Source organism: Thermobia domestica, chromosome 1 (genome assembly GCF_964235325.1).
Source record: "Thermobia domestica chromosome 1, izTheDome1.hap1.1, whole genome shotgun sequence".
NCBI classification, from domain to species: domain Eukaryota; kingdom Metazoa; phylum Arthropoda; class Insecta; order Zygentoma; family Lepismatidae; genus Thermobia; species Thermobia domestica.
In genome coordinates this window covers 217,607,028-217,630,426 of record NC_137454.1, presented here as the reverse complement: position 1 = coordinate 217,630,426, position 23,399 = coordinate 217,607,028, and the positions used below count along the sequence as shown (strand labels likewise).

At 36.4% G+C, this 23,399-nt stretch overlaps 1 protein-coding gene across 2 annotated transcripts in view; it reads left to right on the top strand.

The window, feature by feature from the left end:
* The window catches only part of LOC145693919 (cGMP-dependent protein kinase, isozyme 1-like), a 912,022-nt gene that overhangs the window by 826,758 nt on the left and 61,865 nt on the right, over positions 1-23,399 (top strand). For both annotated transcript variants that reach the window (XM_081770087.1, XM_081770079.1), the window contains exon 7: positions 14,858-15,027. In XM_081770087.1, the coding sequence (XP_081626213.1) occupies positions 14,858-15,027 (170 nt within the window). The remainder of the gene's footprint in view (positions 1-14,857; positions 15,028-23,399) is intronic.

Below are 23,399 nucleotides of genomic sequence, written 5' to 3'. Positions count from 1 at the left end.
ATACTCTACAACAGTTGATCAGATTCATCTACCGTAATATGAGTTTCATCTCCCTTCTCTAGAATAAGGCGTATTTAAGATTTTGTTTCGAGGGGCTATGCCCAACACAAGGAAGGAAGTGGGCAATTGCCCACCTGAGTTTTAGAATTAAATATATTTTAATTTATGCATAAATTGAATTTATAATGGCAAGAGTTGCAGACCGATAAATCATATATGATATGATACAAAAATTTAGGAGTGAATCTAACCCTTCATTTTATTCATACGAGAAAAAGGAAGCATTTTCTTGGCCTTCCTAATTTCCCGGGCTAATTATTCCCCCGTTTTGATATTCTTTAATTCAAATATTTCCTTCTTTTAAACGATATAATTTTTCCTGTGTTATAATAACTAAAGTCCTATCATGTTGATATCTGCGCAAGTTGGTGTGGAACTCCTCTTAGTTTTGGTGATACTGATGACGGCCGATTTGAATCACAACTATCAAATGAAACGAAATAACGTCAAGAAAAAGAAACAGAAAAGTAGAAAGGACGAAAGAAAGAACAAAAGGACGCAGTTCTTACGTGGAATGAAATTTGACAAATACAGTATTATTTCTGAACAAAGAGCATTGGAAAGTCAATGACATTCTTAGAAATGGTAAGAAGGATTATTGTTTTACGTGGAATGCAAAAACTAACAAATTTATTTCGGGAGGGGGACTTGAGCCCGATAGCCTCCTAAATACGCCACTGAAGACAATTCTGCTCCTTTGATCCTTCACAGCATTGTTTTTCAACTTCATAAATATTTTGAACATCGCTTATATATATAATGGGAACGGTCTTTCCCGTCCCCCCAATGTTGAAGACAGATTTGCGCCGATGTTTGTAATTATATCAATGTTACAAATAAGATTTGCATCAATAGGTCGAACTCTCTGGAAACCTTCTCCGTGAATTTTTCATTAAAATAATTCGTTGTTTTAGTCGATGTAGTTGTAATTATCATTGTAGTAATAACTTATATTCAACAACATATTGAAATAATAAAAATGTTTAAAAAATTAAAAGCTGCAAGAAGTCAAATTTATAAGAAGAAATGTTCAGCACTGATAAACACTTTCCCATACCCACCATTCCGAACCACCACTCAATAAATTATGATCAAGAGATGAAAGGATAGCCTTTTCCAAAGACTAAAATTAACAGATGCACCATTAGTTGATGTCTATAGCTTCCATTAAACTATTACATTTCAAAAATAAATACTTTACTATGAATGTTTTGGAATAACAAAAAATTTGGGTTACTATATGATTGTTACGTAAAACATTCAAACAAAATTAGTAAATAACTAAATGTATAAATCCAAGTTACTAAGCTGTCAAAATTATAAGATTTTAACTGGTACTCTATCATCGTCTAGAACGTAGACAAAATTAAAGTACACAACAACTAAAACATGTATAAAAATAGAACAAAAATCAGTTTTGTAATTACGCTCCTAATGAAATAAGTTTAAATCTTTCTGTGTTTTCTGTATGTAAATACAACTCCTAAAAAGCATAGAAACTTGAGACTGGAAGAATTTTGTTTCTACGCAAATAGACAAGTCACTGCACCGCAGCTCAGGAGTTCAAAGAGAGGTCACAATCGGCAGTTTGGTCTTGTCGCCAATTAAGAACTAAATTAATTGTGTGTCACCACCTTCCATCTGAAAAATCCCACAATATTTTTAACTCTATCTGTCTCGGCTGATTTTCACCAGCCACGAAGACAAGTTCTGAACTTGCTCCCTTGTTTAACTAACAAAAATACCGCGTTTAAATTGTTGTTTTAAAAAATAAATGTAATGACATAAACAGAATTGAATTCAATGGGAAACCAAGGGTTAACCAAAATGTGTTCCGATTGTTTTATTTCTTCCAACCACAATTAATTAAACTGTCCGAACAAAACCCCACAAAAGGAAAACATTTTCTAAGCGTGATATCCATAACAAATGTTTACCAAGTTCTATTCTTTCTTTTAAAAAGTGAAAGGACATTATATTTCAAAAACATTATCTTGATGGGAAACATTTTATTTATTTACTGAAACAGTTTATACCATTTCATATCAAACATACTGTAATAGTATATTGAACATCTGATATGTTTATGCAGACAGCAAGATGGCGAAGTAATTGTGTTGTTTATAAGTAACGTCACACACATGACAATGTTGTCAAACATACTGCTTTGTACGCGAAAGTTTCGTGCATATGCATAAGTTGTTCAAGAAAACAGAACGGATAAGTTAAACCTAAACAAATTTCTGTTAAAACAGTCGTATACATACATGAGATCAAACAATAAATCATACTAAGAAAAGAACTATACACATTAAAGAATAGGTAAAACTATTTACCATGGATCAAACATTAAACCATCAAGATGGCTGCTAACTTAATTCTTCTATACGAAAAAAGATCTTTAAACATTAAAGTAAAAATGAAATGAAATCTTTCAGTTTTACGTCCCACGATTATGCTATGTAGGCTAAAGGAGACAGTGATGATGAAAAAAGAATGAAAATGGTGGAATGAAGAAAGTGAAAAGAAACAGAAGAACTCAGAGAAAACCAACGCACACGGGATTTGTTCCCAAATGCACTGGTTCCCAAACATTGGGGAGGCTACCTCTGAGACGCATGAAAAAAAAAATCAAGACGGTACAGATTACTGAAATATCATGAATTGCTAAATTATTTTTACAGACTAAAGGCGTCAGTTATTTTTTATTTCCAACCAAAATTATTTAATCTTTATATTGAACGAACTTCCATTTAAATATTGAGATTTTGTTTTACTGATTGCAGTAAGCACTCTATGGAACAGAAACATGGACATTACGCAAAAGCAATGAAAAATATATTGGAGGTTTTCGAAAAAAGGAGAGAATTAGCTGTGTTGAACGGAAAACGAATGAGGTGTTAGTAGCAGTAGGGGAAAACGAAGAATTTTAGATGTAATTAAGAGGAGGAAAAGAAACTGGTTGGGACATTACTGAGGAGGAATTTTATTATGTGGGACGTCCTATAGGGTATGGTGGAAGGAAAGAGAGGGAGGGGCAAAGGAGATTGTAATTAAAGGAAAGTATTAAAACAGAAAATTGCTCCTACCGCGAGGAACACCGTATACCGAAGCTTCTGAGTTGCAACAAGTCACCTGCCAATAATGACAGACCAGCTATGATGATGATGATTTTAGCAATATTGGCCAAAAAAGAGAGAGAAAAATCAAAATAATAACGATTATAATCAAACCTCTTAATATTTTAGAATAATATGGGTAAAAATTGAAAACGACTCAACTGTTCATGCCTTTTGTGTAAACTCAATTTATACAAATACTTTTTACCTATATTAGAAATACAAAAACACAGTATCAAACTCGAAGTTATTTGAAATATCGGTACAAAATCACTCTCAATTGTGAATATGGATTATTTATTGTTGTATAATGTTATATCGCTCAGTCCTCGGGTGCCATATATCTGAGGAGGCTAAAAGTTATATTGATACACAATTATTCAACGTACAAGCACGCACCCATGAAATCAAACTTGCGGTCACATACACTAAGTTTTTGTCAATATCATGAAATTGTTATTTCGATATTAATTTTTTGAGCTCACATAAAAAATTTCTAACGGATGCTGGAAGGCCAATGAGCCAAGGCCATATCCATGTAGCCGGCACCTATGGTGTACGAAATTACCGATGTTCCATACTTCATTTCTCTTTAGTTTTGTGAGAAGGAAACCACTAATATGTTTCGAAATGGTGTAATATCTAGTTTTACATGCCACAATTATACGTCGAGGCTACGGGAGATGGTGATGGATGAGAAACGAATGAAATGGTGGAATGAGGAAAGTAGGAGGAACCGTGAAAATCCCGAGAAAACCTACGCACACGGTATCTATCCACCAAAAAAAGCTCAAATGGTGCAAACTGGGATAGAACCAGGGACCCCAGCACCAGGGGTGAACGCTCTACCACTGACCGGTACTTGTGCAAGAATCTTGGTCTTGGTCTTGGTCTTGCAGGTATGGTCTTGGTCTTGCACCCCTTGGTCTTGGTCTCGGTCTTGCATCGGGATTCCTGGTCTTGGTCTTGGTCTTGCATGCAAGACTCTTGCAAAAACTGCAAGACCAAGACTCTTGCGCTCATCACTATGTCTTCATTCCCAACAAACATTTCATCCATTAACACCACGTAAATATAACAGCAGGGATCCTACAAACCAAATGCAATAACTAAATGAAAAAACAGAATGTTTGTTACTTAATGGAGAGGAACGTGAGAGAATGGCGTGCACCTATTAATGACACAAACAGTGAAGCCATTTTATAACTTGTAAAGCTCAAAATTTTATCCTATATTTTGTGCTCCTTCCTGTTTGTACCCGTAAAGTCATGCGGGTATATTAGGCCAAAAATAATCATAGAAAAACCGAAAGTATTACATTGCGCGTAATCACTCGCACGTGCGAGTGATACTGTGCATAGCTGTAAGTAATGCCATACAGTTGGAGGAATTGTACCTAATATATACATATCAATAAGAAGATTTCAGATTAACATTGTACTGACACAGTAATCGATTGTTACAACTAGGAGTACTTGAGACTAAAATACGGAAATGAAAGTACATTCTGAAGATTCACCACATCATGAAAACTATCTTCACTTAAACAAATAATAACATAAAGGTAACCAAGAAAGTTTTGTCGCTTTTTCACCCACCACCTTCGAACATCGATGTACCGCATAAGACGTACCTGGATGATCAAACATAGTCCCCATCAGCATCGACGACCTTCTGCCAATATTCTGGAAAGCCATGGATTCCATCGCAGTAGAATTTGGTAGGTCTTGAAGCAAAGAAGGTATCAAGTGCATTTTTCACCTCTACTAGGGATTTAAACTGGTGTCCTCTAAGGTGATTGTCCAAGGAATAAAACAGGTAATAATCGGACGGTGCAATAGACGGTGTTCGGGGAGTACGGCGGATGCAATAGTGTTTCCCATTCAAGGCGTAGAATGGTGTCCCGGGTCATCCTAGCCACGTGGGGCTTAGCGTTGTACTGTAAGAGGAGGGCCCCTTTGCGATTCAGAAGTGCAGTTTTGAGTTTTTTTTCTTTTAACACGGCACAACTGCTGACAGTACACAGTTGCATTGATGCTCTGACCAACTGCTAACAATTCCCGATGCACGATCTGCAATCAGTCAACCAAACACACAGGAGGACCTTCTTCTTGTGCAGTGTTGGTTTCGGCTGTTTCGAAACCGGTTCATGGAATGCTAACCAATGATGACGGCGCCATGGATCTTCGTACAGGACCCACTTCACATCACACATCTACACCCTGTCCAGAAATGGCTCCTTCCTCAGACGAGACAGCAAAGAAACACAGGTGTCTGCACGCGTTGCCTTCTGGTCCTGAGTCAAATCATGTGGGACCCATCGACTCAACTTGTGCTTCCCAAGTTGATAGAGGTGCTGGCCCAGTGGTTTCTCCAGTCACACTTAATTGTAGTCTCAGTTCCTCGCACATCTGGCCACTATTCGCCTCAATTTCTGCCTTAAGATCTTCTTCTTGTAAATATGTCGGTCTTCCGGCATGTAATGCATCTTCGATTGTTTCGTCACCGTCCTTAAGCTTGTTAAACCACCGCTGCACTGTCCGCGTTGTCATGACATCCTCACCAAAACGCATGGCGTATCTTCCACCCCGCTGCAGTGACGTTTGATCCCAGTTGGAACTCGTACAGCATACACGCCCTTATGACACTCTGTGGAAGTCCAATGTTCACTCTGTCCTTACGCAAGTTCACGGTGTAACTGAACTACCACAACCAGGTAGTGTGTTGGATATACACACACCAACAACTGACCTTAGCCTTACCTCCATTCGCATTCAACTCTCGGTGTAAGAGCCAATGGAACACAAACCTTCACCAAAAGCGGACTTTCTTTGTTACCTTCAGGGCCGGCCTTAAGCCGATCGCTCCCAATCGGGCCCCTCTAACTTTTGCTAAATTTTTAAAACACTTCTTAAAGTATAATTATTGATGTATGCATGGCCGCCCGCTGGGTGGGGCAAGGAGATCAGTTATGTTTACATCACCTATATTTTCGAAAAGTGTTCAATTCTTCGAAATACATGTCAAAACTTGTTAGATTGGCTTGCTGAGACAATGTTGTATTTAATAGATTAATATGAAATTCTATAGTACTATAAATATTTACTATATTTAATATATGCACAGTGGCGTAGCCAGGATTTCATTTCGGGATGAGTCCGGGGGTCCTTCCCCAGAAAGTTTTTGACAATAGGGAAACTAAAACGCAATTGTAGGGTTTCATTTAACAACTTTAAAATTTTCGAGGGAACCGGGATCCTTCAGTTTTTGGTAATATGTGGGAACTGAAATTTTAGGTTTTATTTTAACAATTTTTCAAAATTTCGGGGGTCTTAAAACAAGTAGTATTATCTCTATGTCCTTTTGAGGTATGATATACTCATGTTGCTAGTTGTAGATTTACATATACAGTATAAAGTTTTATATTGAAATGTACCTTATATGTGATACGGAAAACTAAAAGGGACCATTTGTCGGAAATTTACAAAATGGAGTTATTAGCATCATTGAATAGACCTTAAAATTCTGAACAAAAAGATACCTCTACAGAAAAAATATCTTAAAAATTGGATTTTTTAAAATAAAATGACTAATCATAACTAACGTAAAAGGGTTGTTGTAAGAAAAAAGAGATTAAAGTTTTCCAAAATATAAAATTACTTCAATTATTGACTTAAACTACATAAGAGATGTAACTTGTTCTAAAATATTCTTTGAAATGTCCTTTACAAAATCCATTAACTTTAAAAACAAAATATACGCATTGATGTCAAAAGTTGACTTTCTTCATTTATTTGCTCTCCTGAATTAATTTTTCCGACAAATGGTCCCTTTTAGTTTTCCGCATCACATATATGTTTAGTCTATTAACTTTCACGCACTTGTTTAAGAGCACATTTTGATTTCCATCCATTCTGACTCCAAAATCTGTATTAAACTTTTGAAGTGAAATGAAAATGATATTTTTTGTTTATTTGACGTCCAAGGATTTGTTTTTAGGAGATGGATGACTAATGAAAGGGGTTGATTAGAAAATTAAATGTTGTGTGCTCTCCAACTGGAAATCGGGCTCGAGACTATGTACATCACAGGCGCACGCGCTAACCAGTAGACCAGCAAGGAGAGCGCTATTTCTTTCTCTCTCTCTCTCTCTCTCTCTCTCTCTCTCTCTCTCTCTCTCTCTCTATATATATATATATATATATATATATATATATATATATATATATATATATATATATAATCATAGGTATTCTGCCTTTATTGGCAGGTCACTTGCCGCAGCTGAGAAGCTTCCATGCTCCACGGTCCTCCGCTAACTTCTTCGTCTTCGCGTATGATCTTTCTGTTTTTATATCATCCATTAATTGTAGTCTTCTTCGCCCCCTTCCTCTCTTTCCCGCCAGCATACCCTCTAGGACGTCCCTCATGATACAGTCTCTTCTTAGGTAATTTCCCAACCGTTTTCTCTTCCTCTTTCTTATAATATTTAAAAGTGTTCTTTTCTCACCTACCATTTCTAACACTCTCCCATTCGTTTTCCGCTCGACCCAACTAATTCTTTCCATTCTTCTCCACACCCACATTTCGAAGGCTTCCAGTCGATTTTCATCACCTTTACGTAATGTCCACGTTTCCGCCCCATACAGTACAACACTCAACACGAAGCATTTTATGAGTCTTTTTCTCAACTCTTTGTTCAAGGTCCCACAAAACAGACTTTTCTTCCTCCTAAAGCCTTGTTTCGCCATTCCCATACTTGCTTTTATTTCACGTTCGCACTTCATGTTATTACTAAAGAATACTACCCAGATATATATATATATATATATATATATATATATATATATATATATATATATATATATATATGTATGTATAATATATGTGTGTGTGTATTGGTTTTACAGACCTGGGTGCAAGTTAGTAGTAAATCTGGGGCCCCGCCAAATGCTCCTTATCGGGCCCTGCACTACCTAACGCCGGCCCTGGTTGCCTTTATATCTGACATCAGAAACTGTCCCAAATAAACAAGCCCTTCGGTTTCACCAAACCATTAGGTCTTCTATACCGAACTATTTCTACCCAGTCGAATATATTGTGGCAGACTATATTGTAGCAGTTTTGTTCCATCTGCCAGAACAGCCAGCTTAACAGTACATCGCTAGTTCTTACTACCTGTAATCTTGATTGTTACTATATGCGAGTCTGTTAGTGCAACTGTACTAGACGTAGACTTGTCCCAGTAAATTAATGAGTACGTATTTGATCCGCGTTGCTTGTTTTGGACAACATATATCCATTATCCTGTCGTTTCTGACTAATGTATCTCTGAAATTTCAAAACTTCGTCGTCAAAGTCTGCTGAAAGACGTTGTGCAACTGTTGATCTAGAACGTGATCACTTCTACACATAAATGTTCCCACCATCCCGCATATTTTTGAAAGTTATCACGGAATATCCCCATGCGAGAAACTTCTTCACGAGTTTGTATAAACAGTTACAAACGACAGAACATTTTTTTTTCAACTATGGCTACTTAGCTGCTTTTCTTGAAACACCTTTTTCTTGCTCCTTGTTGCTTGAAGTTCGTTCTTTTGCTTATTCCAACGTCGCACGATACATTCATGTATGTCAAAATAACGTGCTGCAGCTCGATTCCCGTTTTCGTCGGAGAAGCAGACAACTTGCAGTTAAAAATGTGTATCGTACCCTACCCATGCAACCCTACAATATTTCCCCATGTAAAAATAGTCTTGAAAGGGGCATACAACAATTTTGTCATCTTGCAAGGAGTCAAACCATGTACAACTTTCTAGGTCGTCTTCCTTGCTACCTGCTATCGCCCTTTCACTGAAAAAAAAAGAAGAAAGAAAGAAAGAAGAAACAGTTTCGCCACTTCTGAAAGACGGATTCTTTTGGACGGAGAGGGGGAAGCGCGCCAAAATTCACGTTTTTAATGAGGTTCACTATTTGTCCACTAGAGTGCATTGCTGAATGGGTGGAGATATCCTTCTTTCAGAAAATTGTAAAGTGTAAACAGTAAATAAAAAAATGAGATTGCAAAATATTTTAACGATAGCTACAAGATTCTTGCTGCATGGCAACCTAGCTTAAGTGATTTTCCGACATTTTCCTTCACAGTACTTAGAGTCACAACTGTAGTTTGTACAGTCTATGTAAGTTCAGCCAACAATGATGAATTTTATTATTCAATCGTTGAATACGCGATGCTGTGTTACCACATATTTGTGTGTATTTGTAATTTGCGTGTATAAGCTGCATTTTCTTGATTTTCATCTGATTCTCTTGTAATAAAAAAAAGTGCGGCTTATAGACGAGAAAATACGACAATTCACTTAAGCTGCATATTTCATTGTACTCATATTTTATTCACACATTAGAAATAATTCCCATGGATTAGGACTTCGTTTCTTCTTCTCACTTCTTGCATCCAATGGCAAAGGACAAGAACCCTTTATTATTTGTGTGTCGTCTCCGTAGTCTTCCGTGAAAGATGACATCCTTACGCAGACAATTTTAGTAGACAAGTTTGCGCGCTACAGTGAAATTATTAAAGCTGAGTCGTCAGTACATAGTTCACTGCTACAAGAAACACTCCTATCTAATTAATCTAAGGCTGGCCACACATTAACCAGAGACAGGACAGTTAAGCCGAGGCAAGGGATGGTAGGAGACAATGAGGGAAGAGAGACCTGAGTGCATCGATCGTGTGTCTCAATCACAGTATGGGAGAAGGCTTTGTCTAGCACATGCATGAGTGAATATGCAGTATGAAGTTTCGTTGCATTAGTCATAGTACTGTACCTTGGTTCGATTGTCCTGTCCTCTGGTAAATGTGCGGTCGGCCTAAATGTGTCAGCAAAGAGTATTTAGAAGGTAGCAGTTCCAACGAGTCAGGTTAATGGAAATTAGTGATTGGTAAAGCTAACTTTAAAATATATTCCAATGGAAATTTACCTCCCCTTTCCCCACTAACTCTGGGACAACTGCGTAAAATATATCTGTGGGCTACAGCTGTTAGAAAAGGACTGCTGTATAAGAAAGAAACTCGTCGGTATTAAAAGTTGTGCGATTTGTAGATATGTTACCAGGTTACCATAAAATAAGTATCGCTGTTCAGAGAACTCTGGAGACGTAACCATTTAACAGAATGCAACCAAACCTGGTAGGAGTACATTTGGGAACATGCAGGAGCGATTGGTGTAGAAAACAAAATTAGTTCCAATTTTCGCCACTAGAGGAAATTGTGGCGCTGTACAACACCAAGTAAGTGCAGAGTGGAAACTAAATGATAAGAAAGGCTGTAATTACCCCTCCTGTGGGTTCGTGTCATTGATTATGCTATTAATACCCCGCGGTCAGTGGCGGATTTACGGGGGAGGGTTTTTTTTTTTTTTTTTTTTTTTTTTTTTTTTTTTTGAACTGAAACGTCCTTTTAAAATTGAGGAGTTTGATGCAATAAGAGCGTAAGTCTGAAACATGCAGTTGGAGAAAAACTATGTTGAAAATTTAAGTAGTGTTTTTTTTTCTTACATAAAACAATGTAATATGCAGCATTTTATTCCGATATTGAATTGAAATGTTACCAGGAGGCTAAACAAGCATGGCAAAAGCCACAAATGCGTTTGATGCAAAAAGGGCGTAAACTCGCTTACACCCTTATTACATCAAACTCCTCTGTTATTGGATATCTTACAAAAACGAAGTTAAATGTTAGTCTTTGCTGTCGTCCCTAAAATGCAAGTTCCCTCCAAAATTCCAGGAAAAGATTAGTGTCGCCTCCAGAGGTTATTGTATTTCTGTTCAGTGTTGAGTACGGTAAGTATGGTATGGAAGACAAATGATATTGATATATAATGAAAGAAAGGCCGTAATCATGCCCCCCTGCGACACGTGGCATTGATTTGTACTACTATTAATAACCCCGTGGTGTAGTGATGTGTTATGGGCGATGATCGTGATGTAAGGTTCTGCCCAAAGGCAGGACTTCGACCTGAAGGTTCCTGGGCAAGGGAATTCATGGTGACTAGTACCGTATGAGATGATTATGACGTTCTAAGGACGGGACCTACAGGGTAGCATGGGATCCGACTCACATGTGTCTTCACCGGAAATCGAACCCGGGACCCCATGAATACAAAGCAAAGAGTGTAGGAAGAATAAACAAGTAAACATCGGATCACCATCAATTCACTTCTGGCACATACGGGTGGCTCTCAAACCCGTATCACTGAAACGCATTCAGGCATGAGTAAGCGCCTGGAGAGGTAATTACAGCCTTTCTTATCATTTAGCATCACTAGTTTCGTTTTCCTTCCACGCTGCACTTACATGGCGTTGTACAGCGCGACAATTACCTCTGGTGGCGAAATTGGAACTAATTTTGTTGTCTACACCAATCGCTTCTGCATGTTCCCAAATATGCTTTTACCAAGTTTGATTGCATTCTGTCGAGTGGTTACGTCTCCAGAGTTTTCTGAACAGCGATACTTATTTTATGATAACCTGGTATAACAATTATGTTTCCTGAAGGGAATTTATTCCAAAAATTCGTAGTTTGTACTTTAAAAAAATATATTTTTAGGCGAAGTAGTTCGAAATAATTGAACAGCATTTACTAATATAATAGGTTCTAATTCTGTATTATTACAAATCATTAATTTTTTTTAAAAAAAATCCTAGCGACCTGATAATTACGAGCGAGTTATAAGCTATTTTTGTAACACTAAATTGTCGTTCTATTAGTAAAGGCAGATTTCCCATGTAGTATTTCGAACTTGGTACCACGTATAAAATTTATTTTCTGCAGTTCAGGGTTTATTTTTGCACAGTAGTAGGCATACTTTTGGGTATTCATAATGAAGAGCATGTATATCCTATACGTATGTTACTAGGTATAGAGATGAGGGCAGCGTATATCTTAATAATTTAATTATTATTATTATTATTATTTTGCAAAATGTATCATGTGATATAAACTAGGGCATCTTATGCATTAGTCACTATAATAATCTGGTCCTAAAAAATAATTAGTTGTAAGTACAACAAAACTTTGTTTCATTTAAATATTAACGTATAGGATTGAGATTAATGTTTGTGAAAATAAATTTCGTCAAATATTAGTGGTAATTAACTTGCGTTTTAAGTTTACGAAAATATTGGTCCTCGAGTATACAAGTAGGCCTATACTGTATTTAAATATATCATGTAAATTGTGTTCTTTCTTCTCATAAAGCTTATCATTCATGCTCCTAAAGCTAAAACTAAGTATTCCTCCACACACACACACACACACACACACACACACACACACACACACACACATATATATATATATATATATATATATATATATATATATATATATATATATGTGTGTGTGTGTGTGTGTGTGTGGAGGAATACTATATATATTAGGGTGTCCCTTATTTTGGGCAATTTCGTGTTGCAATACGCAAACCCCCCAAATTTATTCTATGTGACCGTAAACATGCATAAGTGAAATAGCAGCTCTCTATGAGAAAGTTAACCCGTGCCGATTTGACGACAAACTCTTGAAAGTATGTTTTCATATTGTAATATAATTTAGAATTTCCAACCGTGATAACGGAGAGACAAAGAAACGAAACTTTGCACGAAGCAACTAGAGAAAGGGCGATATCTGCCCGCGTACTGACGAACATAATTAGATGAACAGTGTTGCCAACCCAAGAGAAAGTTTTGTTTTTGTAAATGGAATGACCTAAACTGGATATCATCATTAGAAGCAACAATAAAAATAAAAACAAACGAGATTGTAAACGCAGACCAGTGTTGCAAACTTCTCGAGAAATAATGTGAAACATATATTGGCGCACACAGGGAGTGAGGCACTAACGATTTGTACACTTAATCAGATATTGACAAGAACTGTTTACGCTTACTCTAAGTCTAGGAAGATCTGCTGAACAGTGTTGTCATCAACAGAAGGGGAAATGGAGTTTGGAAGAGATATAATAACTCGGAAAAGGTCACTAGTGCTGTATTGTTTAAAACCATAATGCAAGGCGGAAGAGCATGAGGATTAGTGTTGTGGTTATGTGAGATTGATAACTCACGTACCGACATATATTCGGTATCTTGTTAAAGCAGAGAACTGAAGTTTGTAAAAGATCGCAACGCTGCATAACAGCGGCCTTTTTACTCTTGGTGTCATCATGGTTATCAGCGTCCTCAAAAGCCCACTAGTACATAAGCCCATGCAAATTCAACGCTGTTTTCATATTTTAACCAGGTTGTTGAGATTCCAACCCACTGTGCATCGTTGCCATCCTTCACAAACCTTACTTGTCAGCTTTTACAAGATATCGTATATCTTGGTCAATTATCGATCTCACATAACCACGGTTTTACTCCTCATGCTCTACCGCCTTGTAGTATAGGTTTTAAAGAATACAGCAGTAGTGACCTTTTCCTAGTTATTGTATGTTTTCCAAACTCAATTTTTTCCTTCTGTTGATAGCAACACTGTTTAGCGGATCCTTCTAGACTTAGAATCAACACAAACAGTTCTTGTTAGTACCTGATTTAAGGTGTACAAAACGTCAGTACCTCACTCCCTGTGTGCGCCAACACATATTACACGTTATTTCTCGAGAAGTTTGCAACACTGATCTACTTTTATAATCTCTTTTGTCTTTATTTTCATTGTTGCTTCCAATGATGTTATTCAATTTAGGTCATTCCGTTTACAAAAAACACAACTTTCTCTTGGGTTTACAACACTGTTCATCCAGTGCTGTTTGTCAATACACAGGCACATGCCGCCCTTTCTCTAGTTGCTTCATGCAAAGTTTCGTTTCTCTGTCTATTTTAGTTTCTCTGTTATCACGGTTGGAAGTTCTAAATTATATTATAATGTGAGAACGTTATCTCATGACTTTGTCGTCAAGTCGGCACCGGTTAACGTTATCGTAGAGAGTTGCTATTTCCCTAATGGGTGTTTATGGTCACATAGAATACATTTGGGAGGTGTGCGTATCGCAGCACGAAATTACCCAAAGTAAGGGACATCTTAATGTATATATATAGGATGTATATGCAAGTAGTGTATAGTAGTATGTAGTGTATATGTTACAAGAAACGTTCTACCTAGGTAAGTGTGCACTTAAATTTTTTGCATTCTATGGGCGAAGTAAATAGTCAAAAGTTACGAAAACTGTAGCTCTGTCAATAAGATGTTAACTTCAAATGCCGTATTATATAAATAAAAACAATGTTTGGAAGAATTTAAAAGGATTTCCTTCTTACATTGATTTTAAAGGATAAATTCAAAATTGAATTTTGTTCAGCAGATATTGAAATTTTGAATGTGTATATGGGGAGGCCCACAATCAATAGATATTTAGATTCCTAAGTTCTTTATGTCACGATAATTGCTAGTGTTTTAGATCGAGAACAAAGCTTTCGAGTTTTGGAAGGCAGTGTGGCAGAGAGGAACTGACAAAGATGGTATTGATTCTTTTATAGCTTTAACTTTTCAGACAACCAGTAAATAAGGTGAGTTTGGGAAAAAAAAATACATATGTATAACAGAAAAGATCACATATCCATACATCATTTTTATTTTCTGACCTTTCTACTATTTTCACCGTTTTGCATTTTCTTACTTTCAGTTGTAACGAATGCGAAAGTATGGATGTTGGATCGACGCGTCTTCCAGCAAATAATGATGCGTGCTGGACTCCAGAGACTGGAAGATAACGTCAATTTCCTTCGCAGTGTTCCTTTATTGCACAATCTCAATAATGATGTCCTTGCGAAAATATCGGATGTTCTTGAAGTGGTAAGGTTCTTTTTTCTTTAGTTTCCTTTTACAGTAAATTATCTATCATAAAACTATTTGCTGTTGCTTTAAATCTTACAATTATATTTTGCTTTAGATTTTGTAAGGGTATACGTACACAGCAAAAAATCGTGGTATTAATGCGATTCAATTTTAACACAAATCAGTGGTATCTCGATGACTACCACTTTCACATGTTATTTGAACATCAAGATCGTTATGTTGCGGGTTAACACACACCTGGTACTACCGGTTTGGCACAAAATTATTCTTAAAGAACTAGGTAAATGGACAATGGAACAACCGGAATAGAAACAGTGTCACAATGGTCTTTCGACACATACTCTGCGTTATTAATAACTAATGCTCCAGTTCGCAAGGCGAATCCAAGGCATTGCGGTATGAATATCATTTGCTTATTAAAGACACCTCAAAACTCTGTGTATTAGATATATACAGCTATGCTGTAATTTTCAGCGTGTACGTCTTTCAGAATTATAATAAATATTTAAGCAACTGACATTGAGAATTTGTGTAAGTGTTTATCTTTAGCTATGAGCAAAGTTTAATGCGTTATACGTATTTGACATTTATACCAACTAACGTACAATGTAGTGTTTCATGTCATCTTATTTTCTGTCACAAAAACCAGTACTTTGGTTTCTATCATTAGTCTAGGCTCTGTCCATAAGAGCTGTAGAAAAGTCGGGGATGACAGCAGATCTCTTCAGAACCTGTTAGAGGGTGATCAATTAATGAAAAAAATCGAAGGTAACACTTCCGCAACCGGGGCCTTCATTGTGAAATTCAATATTCAAAATGGCGCCCGCGCGCAAGCACCAAATTATATTTGAACTGAAATATCTTCTCACAGAAACAAGTTAGAAACTTCGTTTTTGTACCAAATTAAAGATAATTGATAGTAGAAGTAAGAAAACTGGATATATTGTTTACATGTTGCCGCCATATTTAAAATAACGGTTATTTGAGCCAAAAATTAGTTTTTCTCGTTTCTCTTTTTTCATTTCATGACAAATAACTATGAAGTTATTAAAAATATGAAAACGCAGTCCAAACTGATTAAAGGAACATATTCTTAGCTTTCTATCGTTACCAATATCTTTAGTAGATCTTAAAAAATGACGGAGCTATTTAAATTTAAGTGGCGCAGGGTGTAGCGTTTTTTGGACTGTTTAATAAATTACCGGAAAAACACTCACTACGCGCAAAACTTTCAAAGCTATTACTTTTCAACAAATTAAAATAGTCCATTCATTTTATCGATAAATTAAAGGTAATAGGTTGCTGTGTCGTAGGAAGTGAAATAATAATGTTATTGCATTTGTCAAATATTATTATTAACATGTTTGTTCATATAATATGTAGCTAATGTTGCAGACTCTAATGTGTGCAGTGGAATAATAAAAATCCATAGTTTTCTCCAATATCCTAGACAATGACTATAGAAAACCCGTTTAACATCTACCTATCACGAAACACCTCTTCCTCTGCATCCGTATTAGACGTAAATGCCTGCATCATTTGTCAGAAATGTGACAAATCTTCAGATAAAACAATGTCGTCTTTCGGAGGGAGAGAAGATGTTATAGCTGCGGCTGAAATTCGCAAGGATCGTGTTCTGAAAAGACTTAAGGATCTTGAGCAAGGTGCAGAATTTGTGTATCATTGTAATGGCGCATTCTATGTGTTATATTCAAACAAGAATGTGTTGTTACGGAAGAAAAAGAAAAGAGAATGTAGTGAAACTGAGGAGCTTTATCAACGTTCAATGAAATATCAATCTGAGCCAATGACAAAGAGAATGAGAGTAGATATTGCAGTTTGACAATCACCAGCTTCAAACAAGAAAGCAAGAAACGTTTTATGTGTGGTATGTGGGAAAGAGAAACACAACGGAATTAAACAAAAGTACAGAATATGTGAATCAAACCGTGCAACTACATTTTTATCCGCAACCATATTATTTAAAGATGAAGAATTTACGAGAACTTGTGACTTGGAGGATGAATTACCTGTTTTCGGTGCAAATCTCTATTATCATAAGGCCTGTCTTGAGCACTATCTTCTGAAGTTCAATAAATATTCTCAGAAATCAGATAGCACAACTACCGAGTCTAAGAAAACTAATAAAAGTGCAATGCTTAATAAAGTGTGCCAATTATGGAGAAAGTATTGGATGAGGGTGTGGATTGACATTGTCGGAAATTCGAGACTTCATTAATGGAAACAGTGAACTGACTTTTAATAACAACGAAGTTAAACTTTGGAGAAAAAGTAAGGTTATCGAAGCCTTCGAAAAGAACTAAACCGATTCTAGGTTTCAACTCATTATTTAGTGCCGAAGAAGTAGATGACAAACTGAGATCGATTAACATACATACCAGTGCAGCGAAAGAAGTACGAACGGCTCTCCTTCACACAGATTTCGGTATTGAAGAAGAATTTGGAAACAGTCAGCAACTTCATAAGTCCTGCCAGCAACTAGAATTCCTCAACCTCTTTTGGATTTCTAGCAGAAGTGCTACAAGTGGTCAAGCTGAACATCATATCTGGGACGCAAGCGAAGATCTACATATCACTGACGAAGACAATGAAAATGATCTTGAAGAATTTTAAGACCAACAAAATCTAAATTTTCAGAATCTATTGAAGTCAATCTTCCACACTTTATTCTATAATATAGGAAAGCAACCCCCATGCATTTGATGGTGGCACATTCAATTCATGAAAAATGCAAAATCAGACAACTGATCTCAACTATGAATAAATTAGGTGTGTCAGTTGGCTATAAAGATAATATGCAAGCACGAAGCAACCTTGCACAATATACACTAAAGACCTGTTCCTCCACCTTGTCTATTTCAAGCCACTTTCAGGGTGATAGTTTCACGCTAGGAGCTATGGACAATTTCGACCGTGAAGAGGCTACTCTGTCAGGAATCCATGATAGCCACGACACAGTCATGGTGCTTTTCCAGAAATTGCCAACAGAAGTCTCATCGAAACCGAAATTGTCGAAGTCGGTATTAGCAAGACCTTCAGTCATCTTTGATCCTTGCTTCCATCTAAGTAACTGAAGAAATAAGAAAGGAAGGTACAATCTATATCGATTCAAAACACGCTGACAATTTCTCCGGAACTGTATGATTTGGACATCCATAATCTGCGTCAGAAGGAGTTTACTCAAGACATAATGCATGCTGCATGCAAGCTAGAAACTAAAGAATCCACCCTAACGCGGGGTACTGTGAATGTGAAAATAACGGATTCAGATGTTTCCAAGAAACAAGTTGGCTTTCTTCCAGTACAACCTTATCCAGTAACGGAATATACTCAGCAATGAAAAAAAAACTTCCAGAGCCTACTTATACACTTAAACGAATCTTCAATGTCTGTAGTATGTGACGAAGGGGTGTATCACATTGCTGCCGAAATTCAACTTAGGAGCAATGAATTTTCAAACATTGTCCTCATGCTAGGATCACTCCACATGACCTTCTTGTCTGTACAGGAAAGTACATTTCTGGTAGTGGTTTGGAGTCTCTTTTCATAGAAAATTTTTGGGTCCAAAGTAACCGAGAGTATTCTAAAGGGAACTGTCTACGTTAGAGCAGTGAGAGGTATGTTTATGATTGCAGATGTGTTTATGCTAAAGGGAAGCCTTTCCTGGAAGAAGAAGGTGAATATTATACGTCTGTCATCCAGCAGTTCGTTGACACTATGACTATTATGAAAGAAAGACAAGCTTAACGTGCTCTTATCAGTTCGTGGAGTTGGTCATTAATTCAGATGAAATATCGAAGCTTTGCAGAACTTTTTAGAGAAACTCAGTTCAATCTCAGAACAGTGCTACTGCCTTGAACAGTTTTTACATTTTTTATTTCTGCTAAAAAGCCTTATAAGAGCTGACCGAGAAGGATACTGGCTGCTGCATCTGTATATTGTACAGCAGTTGCTTCCGGTATTCGTGGCACTCAATCGAATCAATTTCCTGTGGTGCACATCCCTCTATCTTAAACAAATTAGAAATTTGGAGACTCAACACCCGGAAATTAATGCTCAGTTCATGAATGGTCACTTCGTAGTCGGAAGAACGAACAATGTATTTAGCGCAGTTGGTGTTGATATAATACTTGAACAGATTATAAATAGATCTAAGAAATCATCGGAAGGAATTATGTGTCAGACGCGCAGAAAGAATTATATAACGGAGTGGGTACTGTCGTACCACGAAGTTCTTTCGACATGCCAAATCTTCAGTCAGATTCTTGGTATATCACAAACAGACCATGAGTTCTTTGGCAATGTACTTGATGAAGTTCGTAACTCTTAGCAGAATGGTAGAATTTTATGGAGCGCAGGGAAATCCGTACAAAGTTCACAGTCCTGAGAAGTTGTACCATTTCATGTCGCATTAAGTTGTACCAGATTCTAATGCAGAAAAAAATCCTGAATTACCTGACACGTAGCCATGAAGCTTATGTGGCATTCCGAAACGAGCGATATTTCTACAAAACAACTTCGTTGTCGAAGACCATTCACAGACGAGAACTTACACAGTTTTGTCAAGCAAATAAAGTAGTCTACTTAGTCTACTTGCGAAAGTTGTTGGGACCGTCTGAGTACGTTTTCGAAGGACATTCATCAATGAATACAGCAATTATTGCTGATGTTATGAACTAACTTCGTAAAACTCGAGTGAAAGGTTCACAAACATTTGCTGATCTGTTTGATGTATTCATCAGGAGCTGCAGCAATGTTTAAACTCGCACCCACAGGGATTAAACTCGCACCCGCACTATCTAATCAAATTGGTCATAAAATGTGGAAAGAGAGCAAAGGGTAACCGCCTCACCTATACTACTAACTAATCTGTATGTACACATTCCGGCCGGTGCAAATGGGGAGATTTTTGGCTTTCTCGGAAAACAAAATTGAAATTCAAGATGTCTTAAGACTACCTCTGCACAAAAGCAAAATTTAAAGTCTTTGAAATCTGTCTGAGCGAATTACTGCTTGAGAATGGTGCAACTCCTGTTATATCTATCACTACCTCTTCAAATGTTCCAAAAATTACATGAGTGTTTCATGTTGGGTGTCAGTAATTTTACATTATGCTCTGAAAAGAAATATGTAAATATTCTCTAAAGCACATCTAAATTCATATATTCGTTTGTCATATATAAAGTCATATATAAAGCAAATTTTGAAACTATAGAAAACCTTAGTTAAACATTACTAGCTCTCACAAGTACACATGATATTACCATCAAATTGAAGTAAATTCTCATGACATCAAAGTCTGCAAAATAAAACAATATAATAATTACATTAGCTGCATATTATATGAACAAACATGTTAATAATAATATTTGACAAATGCAATAACATTATTGTTTCACTTCCTACGACACAGCAAACTATTACCTTTAATTTATCGATAAAATGAATGGACTATTTTAATTTGTTGAAAAGTAATAGCTTTGAAAGTTTTGCGCGTAGTGAGTGTTTTTCCGGTAATTTATTAAACAGTCCAAAAAACGCTACACCCTGCGCCACTTAAATTTAAATAGCTCCGTCATTTTTTAAGATCTAAAGATATTAGTAACGATAGAAAGCTAAGAATATGTTCCTTTAATCAGTTTGGACTGCGTTTTCATATTTTTAATAACTTCATAGTTATTTGTCATGAAATGAAAAAGGAGAAACGAGAAAAACTAATTTTTGGCTCAAATAACCGTTATTTTAAATATGGCGGCAACATGTAAACAATATATCCAGTTTTCTTACTTCTACTATCAATTATCTTTAATTTGGTACAAAAACGAAGTTTCTAACTTGTTTCTGTGAGAAGATATTTCAGTTCAAATATAATTTGGTGCTTGCGCGCGGGCGCCATTTTGAACATTGAATTTCACAATGAAGGCCCCGGTTGCGGAAGTGTTACCTTCGATTTTTTTCATTAATTGATCACCCTCTAACAGGTTCTGAAGAGATCTGCTGTCATCCCCGACTTTTCTACAGCTCTTATGGACAGAGCCTGGATTACATGGTGTTACTAAACTAAAGAGAGATCCTCAGTTGACGCTGCAAACGCGTTGCCCTTTTAACCGTACTATTGTATTAGAAAAAGGGGATTGCATGGTACTTTGCGTTATGAATGGCGTTTGTTTGGAGGAAGAAAATCCCAATTTCTTATGTGGCTTGCGGCTGTGTAGAGAAATTTAAAACAGAAAATAATACACCGTTTCACGCGTAACTTATATATATCGTTAGAATAGAAAATTATTTATCTGTGAAAGTGTTTTAATATACTAGGCATAATATCAAGGTTATTGTCGTTGTCCAGTTACTGGTTCCTCAACTGCAGGGATCTTGCTCAATTGCTTCAAAACCTAAAGTTTGGATTATTTTAATCATATATGAGAGGAGGTTTATGTAATAATTCTCTAGAAAACTTAAAAGCAATTGCTAACATATTTAAAGAAGATTAGTTACTTATAGACAGACTAAGCTCACAAATTGCACCAAGTGTAGGAAAGCCATATGTTGATTTTGTGGGTACATTTAGTTGTAGTGCGACATCTTCAAATTCGAATTTTAACTAGCTCAGAATTTTGTCCAATTTTTGTCCATTTTTGTCCACCCAAGAAAAAATTTTGTACCATTAAAATAAACGAGGGAGGGCCATTTCAAAATTTGGGGTACTTCGATCACCTGTAGTGCGACATCTTCAAATTAGAATTTTAACTAGCTCAGAATTTTGTCCAAATTTTGTCCATTTTTGTCCACCCAAGAAAAAATTTTGTACCATTAAAATAAACGAGGGAGGGCCATTTCAAAATTTGGGGTACTTCGATCACCTGTAGTGCGACATCTTCAAATTCGAATTTTAAGTAGCTCAGAATTTTGTCCAATTTTTGTCCATTTTTGTCCACCCAAGAAAAAATTTTGTACCATTAATATAAACGAGGGAGGGCCATTTCAAAATTTGGCCGAACCATTTAGCTGTAGTGCGACATCTTCAAATTCGAATTTTAAGTAGCTCAGAATTTTGTCCAAATTTTGTCCATTTTTGTCCACCCAAGAAAAAATTTTGTACCATTAAAATAAACGAGGGAGGGCCATTTCAAAATTTGGCCGAACCATTTAGCTGTAGTGCGACATCTTCAAATTCGAATTTTAAGTAGCTCAGAATTTTGTCCAATTTTTGTCCATTTTTGTCCACCCAAGAAAAAATTTTGTACCATTAAAATAAACGAGGGAGGGCCATTTCAAAATTTGGCCGAACCATTTAGCTGTAGTGCGACATCTTCAAATTCGAATTTAAATTAGCTCAGAATTTTGTCCAAGTTTTGTCCATTTTTGTCCACCCAAGAAAAAATTTTGTACCATTAAAATAAACGAGCGAGGGCCTTTTCAAAACTTGGGACATTTCGATCACCTGTAGTGCGACATCTTTAAATTCGAATTTTAAATAGCTCAGAATTTTGTCCAAGTTTTGTCCATTTTTGTCCACCCAAGAAAAAAAATTGTACCATTAAAATAAACGAGCGAGGGCCTTTTCAAAACTTGGGACATTTCGATCACCTGTAGTGCGACATCTTCGAATTCGAATTTTAAATAACTTAGAATTTTGTCCAATTTTTGTCTCCTGTGCAGTTTCAAAATTTTTCCACTTGCATCACTTGTAGTGATAAAGTTCGAATTCTAATTTTAATTATTTAGTTGACTTAATTATTTAGCTTTAGTTGACTTTTGTAACACCATGAAAAAATTTTGTACTATTCAATTTAACAATGGAGGGCAATTACAAATAGTGGCCAGTTCGATCACCTGTAGTGCGATATCTTTTTATTCGAATTTTGACTAACTGACAAGTGAGAACTATGTACATTTCTCTTACCACAAAGAACTTTGTACCATTCAAATAAACGACGGAGGGTCATTTTAGGATTTGGCCAATTCGATGTCTTGTAGTGCGACAATATTTAAATCCTAATTTTAATTAACTCATAATTTTGACAATGCGTGTACGTTGTTGTAGAACCAAAAATAATTTTGTAATATTTAAAAGAACGAATTAGGGACATTTTTAAATTTTAGCCACATGGATTATTTGTAGTGCAACATCTTTAAATTAAAGCTTTTAACAAGCTTACAATTTTGTCTAAATTTTGTACTTTCTTCTATCACCAGTAAAAGATTTTCAACAATTTAGATAAACATCAAGGGGTCATTTCAAAGTTTGGCCTATTCGAACACCTGTAGTGTGACATCTTCATAGTGATATCAACCTGTTCGGCTCGGCAGGAGCCATCTCGGTTGCGATAAGCCATCGGCTCAGCTCA